The sequence below is a fragment of the Pseudophryne corroboree genome, chromosome 6 (genome assembly GCF_028390025.1).
Source record: "Pseudophryne corroboree isolate aPseCor3 chromosome 6, aPseCor3.hap2, whole genome shotgun sequence".
In the NCBI taxonomy this organism is placed as follows: domain Eukaryota; kingdom Metazoa; phylum Chordata; class Amphibia; order Anura; family Myobatrachidae; genus Pseudophryne; species Pseudophryne corroboree.
In genome coordinates, this window is record NC_086449.1 from 575709373 (window position 1) to 575725461 (window position 16089).

Consider the following 16089-nt stretch of genomic DNA (forward strand, 5'->3'; position numbering starts at 1 on the left):
GAAAGGAACATACTCCATGTGAATACGAAATCACGTTGAACACATATTTGTATTTCACTTATATAATGTCCACTATTTCACTTTATGCATACCTTTTACAGTGTGTACATTTTCCCCCTTACCCATAAGGGATCGAACTAATGCGTAGGCACGGTATCTTAATAAATTACACCCCCTATGGCAATTTAACTCCACTCACGCCAAACTCATAATATATGTGTCATTTTATCTATCCTTTCTCTTTCTTATTGTATATAATGGTCTTATACAATTGCGTATGTACATGCACAGATATAAGCTGGTAAATTCTCCACTATGTTTTACTGAATTATACACCAAGTCTGACCTTTATATCATACTCCCATAGTGATGTCTGCAATTATACACCTTTATAAATGTACAGCAAAGCATTTCATTCATTATAATCCTGTTTAGCTATTTCTCTTATAATTTATGGTAAAACTAGGTGCTTACAAAACAAGAACATGCTCCTGATACTCTTATTTCCTTTCTTTTTTATGTCCAATTATCACCATGGATACCGGGGTATCTGACAAGTGTTTGTCAGATGAACTATTAGAAAATGTCCGCCGCTACCGAGAGACCTATGGACAAAATCACATCAAAAATGGCCACCATTTTTTGGACTTTACTAAGACTGGCTCCTTCCCCCTGTGAACTGTAGCCACTGACAACAAGAAATGGATACGAGCACGGAATCGCTGCCGGCACATGCGCAGTAAGCGCCGGAAGTGGGGCGGAAGTGACGCGCCGAGTCCGCCGCCGCCGGAAGTGGGGCGGAAGTTCCGCCTTTTATCATTCTAGAGCCGTTTTACAGTGTTTTTAACCTGTTTTCTAAGTGTGAATCAACTCGTTTTTACTTTATATTCAGTCCATAATAACCTGTTAAGCATTGATCTATATATATGAGCAGCTTTAAAGTATTTAACATGTAATTGCATCACATGACTATATGTGATGTCATAGCCCTCCCACTGATCACTTTGGCTATAAAAGCATATACTGTCTCATTCTGTCCCTACCCCTTGAAGAAGTCTCATCAGACGAAACGCGTTGGGTGACCTGTACCTACCTCATTCTAAGATAAGGAAAAATTCTTTATTTTTTAGTGCATACATTCATTTAAGTGCTTTTATTTCAGTTGTGTATATATTGTTGTCCCTATTTTTTATGTATTTCTTTTATGTTCATTTTAATAAACAGCTATATTTTTAAGATCTTAACTGGCAATGTATTTTATGGACACCTTGGTTGCTATTTATCCCTCAGCCCCTCCTATATATATATATATATATATATATATATAAAAAATCAGGTCTTCTTTAGGAGATTCCATCCCCAATTTGTAATTAACTCCAAAAGGCACAGATACTATAGGTTTTAAAGGTTTTTATGAAAGTTATTTAAAAAAAAAAGCATATAAAGAATTCCTTAAGATCAACAGGCAAATGGTAGGTATCAAATGTACAATAAGTAAAACATAAATGAGCTTATCTGTCCAATCACCTGGATACAGGCATTAGGTAGATCCCTACGCATTTTCGTCTGAGTGACTTCTTCAAGGGGGTAAATCAGAATGACTCTTGGCAGATATTTATAGGGAAACAAATTAGTCAAACAGGAAGTTAGAGTGGTAATCACTTCCTGTAGATCTCATATAATCTTATTTAAATGTATATAAAGGGGCATTTAAAATATACATCAAGGTACTATAACTAATTTTCTTGTATTTAAAAACCAAAATTCAGTACATAGGGGATATCCAATTATCCCCGGTAAAACATCGCGGCCGTTTTCTGACGTTTTTCAGTTTTTGTTTTTTTTGTTTTTTTTACAGGCTATCCAGATTGATCGCCTGTAAAAAACAAAAAAAACAACAACCATTCTCCCATTCAGTGAAACCTGTGTGTTTTCGTGTGAAACAGCACCGTTTTCGGACAAAAACGGGTAGGTTTCCGGGGAGACTGCTTCGCCTGCCAGAGGCAGCTGAAACAAAATCCCAGATAAGCCGCGACACTCGCCAGCTTATCGGGGCTAATTAGCTAGCCCCCGGCAGGACAATTATCCCCGGTAAATTACCGGGGCTAATTGGATATCCCCCATAATACAGCATTATAGGTAGAAAAAACAATAAAAAAACACATTTTCCCGATAGTGGAACGCATGCATATATACACACACACACACACCCCTTTAAATCAGTTCCACATGCGTCCCACTACTAAAAGAAGAGAAAATTGAAATGATGCATGCGGTGTATATGTATGTATGTGTGTGTGTGTGTGTGTGTATATATATATATATATATATATATATATATATATATATATATATATATATTTCTCTAACGTCCTAAGTGGATGCTGGGGACTCCGTAAGGACCATGGGGAATAGCGGCTCCGCAGGAGACTGGGCACATCTAAAGAAAGCTTTAGGACTAACTGGTGTGCACTGGCTCCTCCCCCTATGACCCTCCTCCAAGCCTCAGTTAGATTTCTGTGCCCGACGAGAAGGGTGCACACTAGGGGCTCTCCTGAGCTTCTTAGTGAAAGTTTTAGTTTAGGTTTGTTATTTTCAGTGAGACCTGCTGGCAACAGGCTCACTGCATCGAGGGACTAAGGGGAGAAGAAGCGAACTCACCTGAGTGCAGAGTGGATTGGGCTTCTTGGCTACTGGACATTAGCTCCAGAGGGACGATCACAGGCCCAGCCTGGATGGGTCCCGGAGCCGCGCCGCCGGCCCCCTTACAGAGCCAGAAGAGCGAAGAGGTCCGGAAAAATCGGCGGCAGAAGACTTTCCTGTCTTCAATAAGGTAGCGCACAGCACTGCAGCTGTGCGCCATTGCTCTCAGCACACTTCATACTCCGGTCACTGAGGGTGCAGGGCGCTGGGGGGGGGGCCCTGAGACGCAATAAAACATGATAAAAATACCTTACATGGCAAAAAATACATCACATATAGCTCCTGGGCTATATGGATGCATTTAACCCCTGCCAGAATATACAGAAAAACGGGAGATAAGGCCGCCGTAAAGGGGGCGGAGCCTATCTCCTCAGCACACTGGCGCCATTTTCCTTCACAGCTCAGTTGGAGGGAAGCTCCCTGGCTCTTCCCTGCAGTCACTACACTACAGAAAGGGTTAAAAAAAGAGAGGGGGGCACTAATTAGGCGCAGTATTAAAACATACAGCAGCTATAAGGGGAAAAACACTTATATAAGGTTATCCCTGTATGTATGTATATATATATATAGCGCTCTGGTGTGTGCTGGTATACTCTCCCTCTGTCTCCCCAAAGGGCTAGTGGGGTCCTGTCCTCTATCAGAGCATTCCCTGTGTGTGTGCTGTGTGTCGGTACGTTTGTGTCGACATGTATGAGGAGAAAAATGATGTGGAGACGGAGCAGAGTGTCTGTAACAGTGATGTCACCACCTAGGGGGTCGACACCTGAGTGGATGTACTGTTGAAAATTACGTGACAGTGTCAGCTCTGTATAAAAAAACAGTGGTTGACATGAGACAGCCGGCTACTCAGCTTGTGCCTGTCCAGACGTCTCATAGGCCGCCAGGGGCTCTAAAGCGCCCGTTACCTCAGATGGCAGATACAGACGTCGACACGGATACTGACTCCTGTGTCGACGGTGAAGAGACGACCGTGATTTCCAGTAGGGCCACACGTTACATGATTGAGACAATGGAAAATGTTTTATACATTTCTGATAATACGAGTACCACCAAAAAGGGGTATTATGTTCGGTGAGGGAAAAACTACCTGTAGTTTTCCTGAATCTGAGAAATAAAATGAGGTGTGTGATGATGCGTGGGTTTCCCCCCGATAACAATTGATAATTTCTTAAAAAGTATTGGCTGTATACCCTTTCCCGCCAGAGGTTAGGGTGCGTTGGGAAACACCCCCTAGGGGGGATAAGGCGCTCACACGCTTGTAAGAACAAGGGCTCTACCCTCTCATGAGATGGCCGCCCTTAAGGATCCTGCTGATAGAAAGCAGGAGGGTATCCAAAAATGTATTCACACACATACTGGTGTTATACTGCGACCAGCAATCGCCTCAGCCTGGAGGTGCAGTGCTGGGTTGGCATGGTCGGATTCCCTGACTGGAAATATTGATATCCTAGATAAGGATAGTATATTATTGCCTATAGAGCATTTAAAAGATGCATTTCTATATATGCATGATGCACAGCGGAATATTTGCCGACTGGCATCAAGTATAAGTGCGTTGTCCAATTCTACCAGTAAAATGGTCAGGTGATGCGGATTCCAAACGGCATTTGGAAGTATTGCCTTTGAAAGGGGACATTTGGGGTCGGTCTTTTAGACCTGGTGGCCACGGCAACAACTGGGAAATCCACGTTTGTACCCCAGGTCGCCTCTCAAAATAAGACGCCGTATTATCAGGCGCAGTCCTTTGTTGGCAAGCGGACAAAAGGTTCCTCTTTTCTGCTCGTGACAGAGGGAGAGGAAAAAGGCTGAAGAGATTACCCAGTTCCCAGGAACAGAAATCCTTTCCCGCCTCTGCAAAAGCCCTCAGTATGACGCTAGGGCCTTACAAGCTCAGGCACGGTGGGGGCCCGTTCTCAATGAATTTCAGTGCGCAGTGGGCTCACTCGCAAGTAGACCCCTGTATCCTTCAGGTAATATCTCAAGGGTACATATTGAAATTCGAGACGTCTCCCCCTTGCCGTTTCCAAAAGTCGGCTTTACCGACGTCTCCCTCTGACAGGGAGGCAGTTTTGGAAGCCATTCACAAGCTGTATTCCCAGCAGGTGATAATCAAGGTACCCCTCCTGCAACAGGGAACGGGGTATTATTCCACACTATTGTGGTACCGAAGCCAGACGGCCCGGTGAGACCGATTCTAAATCTAAAATCTTTGAACACTTACATACAGAGGTTCAAATTCAAGATTGAGTCACTCAAAGCAGTGATTGCGAACCTGGAAGAAGGGGACTACATGATGTCTCGGGACATCAAGGATGCTTACCTTCATGTCAAAATTTACCCTTCTCACCAAGGGTACCTCAGGTTATGGTACAGAACTGTCACTATCAGTTCAGACGCTGCCGTAGGGATGGTCCACGGCACCCCGGGTCTTTACCAAGGTAATGGCCGAAATGATATCCCTTCACAGGAAGGGAATTTTAGTTATCCCTTACTTCAGGGGTGTCAAAGACAAGGCCCGCGGGCCAAATCCGGCCCGCCAGACCTCGTCTGATGGCCCGCGGTGCCGCCGCCATGAAACCCCCTTCTCCCGAGTGCCCAGCTGGGGGGGCGGGGTTTCGCGGAATGACGCGATTGCGTCGTGACGTCACGGCGCAAACGCGTCATTCAACGAAACCCCGTCGGAGGAGGGAGAAGGGAGCCGCGCAGACGAGGAGGGAGAGGCGGCTGAAGAGCGGCGAGAACCGCTTCAAATGTAAGTCAGCCCCTCTCCCTTCCTCTTTCTCTCTCTCTCCCTCCTTCCACCACCTGCCACAATGTGTAAAATGGGGACCTGTACCTGCCGCTATGTGTAAAATGGGGACCTGTACCTGCCGCTATGTGTAAAATGGGGACCTGTGCCTGCCACAATGTGTAAAATGGGGACCTGTGCCTACCACAATGTGTAAAATGGGGACCTGTGCCTGCCACAATGTGTAAAATGGGGACCTGTACCTGCCGCTATGTGTAAAATGGGGACCTGTGCCTGCCGCAATGTGTAAAATGGGGACCTGTGCCTGCCGCAATGTGTAAAATGGGGACCTGTGCCTGCCACAATGTGTAAAATGGGGACCTGTGCCTGCCACAATGTGTAAAATGGGGACCTGTACCTGCCGCTATGTGTAAAATGGGGACCTGTGCCTGCCACAATGTGTAAAATGGGGACCTGTGCCTGCCACAATGTGTAAAATGGGGACCTGTACCTGCCGCTATGTGTAAAATGGGGACCTGTGCCTGCCACAATGTGTAAAATGGGGACCTGTGCCTGCCACAATGTGTAAAATGGGGACCTGTACCTGCCGCTATGTGTAAAATGGGGACCTGTGCCTGCCGCAATGTGTAAAATGGGGACCTGTGCCTGCCGCAATGTGTAAAATGGGGACCTGTGCACTATAAAAGGGGGCACATGGCTGGGCACTATAAAAGGGGGCACATGGCTGGGCACTTTAAAAGGGGGCAGATGGCTGGGCACATATAAGGCAGGTGGAGCGGTAAATTTGGATAGACCTACAGATACAACCGGCCCTTTGATGGGGACCAAACTGCTGATGCGGCCCCCGATGAATTTGAGTTTGACACCCCTGCCTTACTTGGACGATTCCCTGATAAGGGTAAGATCCAGGGAACAGTTGGAAGTCGGTGTAGCACTATCTCAGGTAGTGTTGCGGCAGCACGATTGGATTCTCAATATTCCAAAATCGCAGCTGGTTCCGACGACTTGTCTTCTGTTTCCTAGGGATGTTCCTGGACACAGTCCAGAAAAAAGGTGTTTCTCCCGGAAGAGAAAGCCAGGGAGTTATCCGAGCTAGTCAGGAACCTCCTAAAACCGAACCAAGTCTCAGTGCATCAATGCACAAGGGTTCTGGGTAAAAATGGTGGCTTCCTACGAAGCAATCCCATTCGTTAGATTCCACGCAAGAACTTTCCAGTGGAACCTACTGGACAAATGGTCCGGGTCGCATTTTCAGATGCATCAGCGGATAACCCTGTCACCAAGGACAAGGGTATCCATCATGTGGTGGTTGCAGAGTGCTCATCTTCTAGAGGGCCGCAGATTCGGCATTCAGGACTGGGTCCTGGTGACCACGGATGCCAGCCTGCGAGGCTGGGGAGCAGTCACACAGGGAAGGAATATCCAGGGCTTAGGGTCAAGCCTGGATACATCACTTCACATAAATATCCTGAAGCTAAGGGCCATTTACAATGCTCTAAGCTTAGCAAGACCTCTGCTTCAAGGTCAGCCGGTGTTGATCCAGTCGGACAACATCATGGCAGTCACCCACGTAAACAGACAGGGTGGCACAAGAAGCAGGAGGGCAATGGCAGAAGCTGCAGGGATTCTTCGCTGGGCGGAAAATCATGTGATAGTATTCATTCCGGGAGTGGACAACTGGGAAGCAGACTTCCTCAGCACGACCTCCACCCGGGAGAGTGGGGACTTCACCCAGAAGTCGTCCACATGATTAAAAAACTCGACAGGTATTGCGCCAGGTCAAGAGACCCTCAGGCAATAGTTGTAGACGCTCTGGTAACACCGTGGGTGTACCAGTCAGTGTATGTGTTCCCTCCTCTGCCTCTCATACCCAAGGTACTGAGATTGATAAGATGGAGAGGAGAAAGCACTATATTCGTGGCTCCGGATTGGCCAAGAAGGACTTGGTAACCGGAACTTCAAGAGATGCTCACGGAGGATCCGTGGCCTCTACCTCTAAGAAGGGACCTGCTCCAGCAAGGACCCTGTCTGTTCCAAGACTTACCGCGGCTGCGTTTGACGGCATGGCGGTTGAACGCCGGATCCTGAAGAAAAAAAGGCATTCCGGATGAAGTCATCCCTATCCTGATCAAAGCCAGGAAGGATGTAACCGCAAAAACATTATCACCGCAATTGGCGAAAATATGTTGCGTGGTGCGAGGCCAGTAAGGCCCGACGGAGGAAATTCAACTGGGTCGATTCCTACATTTCCTGCAAACAGGAGTGTCTATGGGCCTGAAATTGGGGTCCATTAAGGTTCAAATTTTCGGCCCTGTCAATTTTCTTCCAAAAAGAACTAGCTTCAGTCCCTGAAGTTCAGACGTTTGTAAAAGGGGTACTGCATATACAGCCTCCTTTTGTGCCTCCAGTGGCACTTTGGGATCTCAATGTAGTTTTGAGTTCCAAAAGTCACATTGGTTTGAACCACTTAAATCTGTGGAGTTAAAATATCTCACATGGAAAGTGGTCATGCTGTTGGCCCTGGCCTGGGCCAGGCGCGTGTCAGAATTGGCGGCTTTATCCTGGAAAAGCCCTTATCTGATTTTCCATTCGGACAGGGCGGAATTGAGGACTCGTCCTCAGTTTCTCCCCAAGGTGGTTTCAGCGTCTCACCTGAACCAGCCTATTGGTGGTGCCTGCGGCTACTAGGGACTTGGAGGCCTCCAAGTTGCTAGACGTCAGTGCCCTGAAAATATATGTTTCCCGGACGGCTGGAGTCAGGAAATCTGACTCGCTGTTTATCCTGTGTGCACCCAACAAGCTGGGTGCTCCTGCTTCTAAGCAGACTATTGCTCGTTGGATTTGTAGTACAATTCAGCTTGCACATTCTGTGGCAGGCCTGCCACAGCCAAAAATCTGTAAATGCCCACTCCACAAGGAAGGTGGGCTCATCTTGGGCGGCTGCCCGAGGGGTCTCGGCTTTACAACTTTGCCGAGCAGCTACTTGGTCAGGAGCAAATACGTTTGTAAAATTCTACAAAATTGATATCCTGGCTGAGGAGGACCTGGAGTTCTCTCATTTGGTGCTGCAGAGTCATCCGCACTCTCCCGCCCGTTTGGGAGCTTTGGTATAATCCCCATGGTCCTTACGGAGTCCCCAGCATCCACTTAGGACGTTAGAGAAAATAAGAATTTACTTACCGATAATTCTATTTCTCATAGTCCGTAGTGGATGCTGGGCGCCCATCCCAAGTGCGGATTGTCTGCAATACTTGTACATAGTTATTGTTACAAAAATCGGGTTATTATTGTTGTGAGCCATCTTTCAGAGGCTCCTCTGTTATCATGCTGTTAACTGAGTTCAGATCACAGGTTATACGGTGTGATTGGTGTGGCTGGTATGAGTCTTACCCGGGATTCAAAATCCTTCCTTATTGTGTACGCTCGTCCGGGCACAGTATCCTAACTGAGGCTTGGAGGAGGGTCATAGGGGGAGGAGCCAGTGCACACCAGTTAGTCCTAAAGCTTTCTTTAGATGTGCCCAGTCTCCTGCGGAGCCGCTATTCCCCATGGTCCTTACGGAGTCCCCAGCATCCACTACGGACTATGAGAAATAGAATTATCGGTAAGTAAATTCTTAATATAAATATATAATATATATATATATATATATATATATATATATATATATATAGTACCTTGCTGCTCCGGCACTCCCCGTATCCACTAGGGAATATGTCTTGCTCCGGTGCCTTCCTCCGTGGAGGGTTTTGAGTTGGCCCACCAATAATACTGGATCACAAAATGAAGCGGCACTCAGAGTCTGTGATAAAATCTTGTAATGGTGAAAAAACAATCAACGTTTCGGGGACCAGTTCCCCTTCTTCAGGATAAATGTGAACATGTCATAACACACATATAAATACTTAACAGAAGTACTTACCCCCCACACTTCACCCTATCACCTGGCATCTCCTCGGCGGCGGGACCAGAGGAGATGCCAGGTGATAGGGTGAAGTGTGGGGGGTAAGTACTTCTGTTAAGTATTTATATGTGTGTTATGACATGTTCATATGTATCGTGAAGAAGGGGAACTGGTCCCCGAAACGTTGATTGTTTTTTCACCATTACAAGATTTTATCACAGACTCTGAGTGCCGCTTCATTTTGTGATCCTATATATATATATATATATATATATATATATATATATATATATCTTTAAAGCAGAGACCGCCGTGTCCTGTATTTCATTTCTTACAAAGCCTGAGAGTGCCACTGCTTTCTTGTACTATATCCAGTCGTAAGACTTATTCTGGAGGCACCCGGGTAACTTGTTGCTGTTTGGAGAGAGTGCCAGCCTCTACATGTCTATATATGTATATGTGTATATATATAATATACATATACATGCACCCCACCCCATTAGTGGCGAGTGCGGATACTGCACCCCGCTTCTGGGGTGGCGAGTGCTGTGGTTTTCTATTTGCAGATATATATATATATATATATATATATATATATATATATATATATATATATATATATATATATATATAGTGAGATAATAAATTTGTATGTATTACAAAAGATGTGTTTGAAATTGGGGCGTTCTACTTCCTGCCCTGTAGCCTGCATCCCACTTAGAGCACTATGCGTACGTATTGGGCACAGCTGAGCTCTTTCGTATACAGGATTATAAATAGAACTAAGAAAATTGCAGTCTGCTTTGTGATTGAACCAAAATATCAACACCATAGAATCAATCACCTAGGTACTTAATAAAGATCATTCTAGACCAGGCTTGTCCAACCCGCGGCCCGCGGGCCGCATGCGGCCCAAGTCGGCTAGTAATGCGGCCCAGGAGCAGCGCTGCAGCAGAGGTTTTTTTTTTTTTCCCGAGTACGGACACCACATGTGAGGCTGAGCCGGCCCCAGCAGGCTGTCAGCACATCCTGATTGGATTGCTGCTGCTGGGACCAGCACCAGCTCACGCCCTCTCCGCTGTCAGTCACAATGTAGCCCTCCTCCGCTGCATAGCGGCACACGTGACTGAGCAGCGCGAGAGTAGAGGAGCCCAGCGGAGAAGTTGGTTGTACAAGAACACGTGGAGCGGCGGACGGAGACGGAGGCAGCGCTGCAGGAGCGGTAAGTATGTGTCTGTGCGTGTGTGTGTTTTTTTTTTACAGCTACAAGGGGCACAGTACAAGGGCGCAGCTACAAGGGGCACAGTACAAGGGGGCAGCTACAGGGCCACAACTACAAGGGGGCAGCTACAAGGGGCACAGTACAAGGGGGCAGCTACAGGGCCACAACTACAAGGGGCACAGTACAAGGGGGCAGCTACAAGGGGCACAGTACAAGGGGGCAGCTACAGGGCCACAACTACAAGGGGCACAACTACAAGGGGCACAGTACGAGGGGCATAGCTACAGGGGCACAACTACAAGGGGCGCAGCTATAGTGGCACAGCTACAAGGGGCGCAGCTACAGGGGCACAACTACAAGAGATGCAGCTACAGGGGCACAGCTACAAGGGGCACAGTACAAGGGGCGCAGCTACAGGGGCACAACTACAAGGGGCACAGTACAAGGGGGCAGCTACAGGGCCACAACTACAAGGGGCACAGTACAAGGGGGCAGCTACAAGGGGCACAGTACAAGGGGGCAGCTACAGGGCCACAACTACAAGGGGCACAGTACAAGGGGCACAGCTACAGGGGCACAATTACAAGGGGCGCAGCTACAGGGGCACAACTACAAGGGACGCAGCTACAGGGGCACAGCTACAAGGGGCACAGTACAAGGGGCGCAGATACAGGGGCACAACTACAAGGGGCACAGTACAAGGGGGCAGCTACAAGGGGCACAGTACAAGGGGGCAGCTACAGGGGCACAACTACAAGGGGCGCAGCTACAGGGGCACAACTACAAGGGGCGCAGCTACAGGGGCACAGCTACAGGGGCACAGTACAAGGTGGCAGCTACAAGGGGCACAGTACAAGGGGGCAGCTACAGGGGCACAACTACAAGGGGCACAGTACAAGGGGCGCAGCTACAGGGGCACAACTACAAGGGGCGAAGCTATAGTGGCACAGCTACAAGGGGGCAGCTACAGGGGCACAACTACAAGGGGGCAGCTACAAGGGGCACAGTACAAGGGGGCAGCTACAGGGGCACAACTACAAGGGACGCAGCTACAGGGGCACAGCTACAAGGGGCACAGTACAAGGGGGCAGCTACAGGGGCACAACTACAAGGGGCGCAGCTACAGGGGCACAACTACAAGGGGCGCAGCTACAGGGGCACAGCTACAGGGGCACAGTACAAGGTGGCAGCTACAAGGGGCACAGTACAAGGGCGCAGCTACAGGGGCACAACTACAAGGGGCGCAGCTATAGTGGCACAGCTACAAGGGGCGCAGCTACAAGGGCACAACTACAAGGGACGCAGCTACAGGGGCACAGCTACAAGTAAGTTTAATATGTTAACTGTGTTTTCTATGGTTTTTTTGGACGATCAGGTATCGTTACTGTTATTTTATTTTATGTGCGGCCCAAACCAAATTTTCATCTTCTAATGTGGCCCAGGGAAGGTGAAAGGTTGGACACCCCTGTTCTAGACGAACAGGGCTATGCTAACTGTAGGGGCAATAATGTCACACCCTTCATTCACCAATATCACCCCAGCATCCAAAAATCAATGAGTCCTAGCATTTTCATTAAAACATTTTTTTTCCTTTCTCCATAATATACAATGGCATTAAAGCATTCAGTTCCATTTATGTATTTATTGGTTTTATAGTAATCTAAGGATTGCTGTGATAACTAATAACACAGTAAGCATGCACAGCAAGACTGACTGCACTGTGGAGACCTGATACCTACACTAAGTAGACTGAAGAGGGGTGGGGTGCTCCTGCAGCAGACACGTGTTTAGAGGGGTGCTGATTAGATGATTTGCTAATGAAATGACTTGCCGGAAGGAGCTAACAGAGGCTGCACGATGTCACGTTTCTAGGGTGACGCTAGACTGGTATACAGAAGTTTCAGTAACCCGGGTGGGCTGTCCAGATCTTAACCCTATTGAGAACCTCTGGGAAGAATTGGAGCGAAGGGTGTGTTATAGACCGACTCAACCTTCTTCAGTGTCACAATTGGTCACTGAACCTACAGTGTACTGCCGTCCATAAAATATTGCTGATCTATTTTCTGTCAGTGTCCAATCACTTTTGTCTACATAGTGTATATGTGTTGTGTCTTTTCCTAAACGTACTGATTTCGGAGTGTCATCCATACCCTTGACTTTCTCATAGAAAAAAAATATTATATATATATATATATATATATATATATATATATATATATAATTTTATTTATTTTAACCCTTGTGTAGGTGTCCATGAACCGAAGTCGCCTATACCGATCTCCATCTATGCCGGAGAAACTTGACCGGCCCGTTTTAAAAAGAACAGTAAGACCCCAAAATGATGAAACACCTGTTAGAGTGAAAAGAAGGCGCAGCACAACTAGTCCCTTCCAGCCTCACGCAGAAGAGAACAGTCAGCCAAGAAGAAGGGTGAGAAAATATTCATTTAGATCCGTGCATGCATTCCGTTCTCTCAGGTTTAGCACCTCTGCCCCATGCTGCTACCCACTTTGCTACAGATTAGTTATGTCCTCCCTTCTTTTTTTTTTTATAGAATATTGTTAACTTTATTATCTATATTTCTCTGACGTCCTAGTGGATGCTGGGAACTCCGAAAGGACCATGGGGAATAGCGGGCTCCGAAGGAGGCTGGGCACTCTAGAAAGATTTATGACTACCTGGTGTACACTGGCTCCTCCCACTATGACCCTCCTCCAAGCCTCAGTTAGATCTTGTGCCCGGCCGAGGTTGGATGCACACTAGGGGCTCTCCTGAGCCCTTAGAAAGAAAGTATAGATTTAGGTTTTTTATTTTCAGTGAGACCTGCTGGCAACAGGCTCACTGCAGCGAGGGACTAAGGGGAGAAGAAGCGAACTCGCCTGCTTGCAGCCGGATTGGGCTTCTTAGGCTACTGGACACCATTAGCTCCAGAGGGATCGACCGCAGGCCCAGTCCTTGGTGTTCGGTCCCGGAGCCGCGCCGCCGTCCCCCTTACAGAGCCAGAAGCAAGAAGAGGTCCGGAAAAACGGCGGCAGAAGACATCAGTCTTCACCAAGGTAGCGCACAGCACTGCAGCTGTGCGCCATTGTTACTCAGGCACACTTCACACTCCGGTCACTGAGGGTGCAGGGCGCTTGGGGGGGGCGCCCTGAGCAGCAATAAAAACACCTTGGCTGGCAAAAATACCACAATATATAGCCCCAGAGGCTATATATGTGGTAAATACCCCTGCCAGAATCCAGAAAAAAGCGGGAGAATAGGCCGCAGAAAAGGGGCGGAGCTATCTCCCTCAGACACACTGGCGCCATTTTCTCTTCACAGTGCAGCTGGAAGAAAGCTCCCCAGGCTCTCCCCTGTAGTTTTCAGGCTCAAAGGGTTAAAAAGAGAGGGGGGGCACAAAATTTAGGCGCAATATTGTATATACAAGCAGCTATGGGGGAAAATTCACTCAGTTATGGTGTTAATCCCCACATTATATAGCGCTCTGGTGTGTGCTGGCATACTCTCTCTCTGTCTCCCCAAAGGGCTTTGTGGGTCCTGTCCTCAGTCAGAGCATTCCCTTTGTGTGTGCGGTATGTCGGTACAGCTGTGTCGACATGTTTGAGGAGGAGGCCTATATAGTGACGGAGCAGATGCCGATAAACGTGATGTCGCCCCCTGTGGGGCCGACTCCAGAGTGGATGGTTAGGTAAAAGGTATTAACCGACAGTGTCAACTCCTTACATAAAAGGGTGGATGACGTAACAGCTGTGGGACAGCCGGCTTCTCAGCCCGTGCCTGCCCAGACGTCTCAAAGGCCATCAGGGGCTCAAAAACGCCCGCTCATTCAGATGGCAGACACAGATGTCGACACGGAGTCTGACTCCAGTGTCGATAAGGTTGAGACATATACACAATCCACTAGGAACATCTGTGACTTGATCCCGGCAATAAAAAATGTGTTACACATTTCTGACATTAACCTCTAAAAATGGGTTTTTATGTTTGGGGAGAAAAAGCAGGCAATGTTTTGTTCCCCCATCAGATGAATGAATGAAGTGTGTGAAAAGCGTGGGTTCCCCATGATAAGAAACTGGTAATTTCTAAAAAGTTACTGATGGCGTACCTTTTCCCGCCAGAGGATAAGTTACGCTGGGAGATATCCCCTAGGGTGGATAAGGCGCTCACACGGTTGTCAAAATAGGTGGCACTACCGTTTTAGGAACGGCCACTTTGAAGGTACCTGTTGATAAAAAGCAGGAGGCTATCCTGAAGTCTGTATTTACACACTCAGGTACTAGACTGAAACCTGCAGAGCGTGCTGCTGCAGCGTGGTCGGTGACCCTGTCAAACATACTAGTTTGCTAACATGAGAACATATTAAAGACGTCATCTTATATATGAGGGATGCACAGAGGGATATTTTGCCGGCTGGCATCCAAAATGAATGTAATGTCCATTCTGTCAGGAGGGTATTAGAGACCTGTCACTGGACAGGTGATGCTGACCTTAAAAGGCGCATAGAGATTCTGCCTTATAAGGGTGAGGAATTATTTGGGGATGGTCTCTGGGACCTCGTATCCGCAGCAACAGCTGGGAAGAAATATTTTTACCTCAGTTTTCCTCACAGACTAAGAAAGCACTGTATTATCAGGTACAGTCCTTTCGGCTTCAGAAAAGCAAGCGGGTCAAAGTCGCTTCCTTTCTGTACAGAGACAAGGGAAGAGGGAAAAAGCTGCACCAGTCAGCCTGTTCCCAGAATCAAAATTCTTCTCTCGCTTCCTCTGAGTCCACAGGTGTAGCCAGGTACGGTGGGGGGCCGTCTCAAAAATTTCAGCGATCAGTGGGCTCGCTCACAGGTGGATCCCTGTTTCATTCAAGTAGTATTTCAGGGGTACAAGCTGGAATTCGAGATGTCTTCCCCCCCGCCGTTTCCTCAAATATGCCTTGCCGACAACTCCCTCAGGCAGGGAGGCTGTGCTAGAGGCAATTAATAAGCTGTATTCCCAGCAGGTAATACTTAAGGTGCCCCTACTTCAACAAGGACGGGGTTACTATTCCACACGGTTTGGGGTACCGAAACCGCATGGTTCGGTGTGACCCTTTTTTATATTTAAAATCCTTGAACACATACATAAAAAATTCAAGTTCAAGATGGAATCGCTCAGGGCGGTTATTGCAAACCTGGACGAGGGGGATTACATGGTATCCCGGGACATCAAGGATGCTTACCTGCATGTCCCTATTTACTATCCTCGCCAGGAGTACCTCAGATTTGTGGTACAGGATTACCATTACCAAGTCCAGACTCTGCCGTTTGGACTGTACATGGCACCGAGGGTGTTACCAAGGTAATGGCCGGAATGATGATACTCCTTCGAAAAAGGGGAGTTTTAATTATCCCGTACTTGGACAATCTCCTTATAAGGGCGAGGTCCAAGGAGCAGTTGCTAGTCGGGGTAGCACTATTTTGGAAAGTGCTACAACAGCACGGTTGGATTCTAAACAGTCCAGAGTCACAGCTGGTTCCTA

At 47.5% G+C, this 16089-nt stretch overlaps 1 protein-coding gene across 1 annotated transcript in view; it reads left to right on the top strand.

Annotated features, from left to right (window-relative positions):
• Positions 1-16089, top strand: part of CDC25C (cell division cycle 25C) — a 184209-nt gene that overhangs the window by 126639 nt on the left and 41481 nt on the right. Inside the window, exon 11 of the mRNA XM_063927873.1 lies at positions 12826-13008. Coding sequence (XP_063783943.1) covers positions 12826-13008 — 183 coding nt within the window. The remainder of the gene's footprint in view (positions 1-12825; positions 13009-16089) is intronic.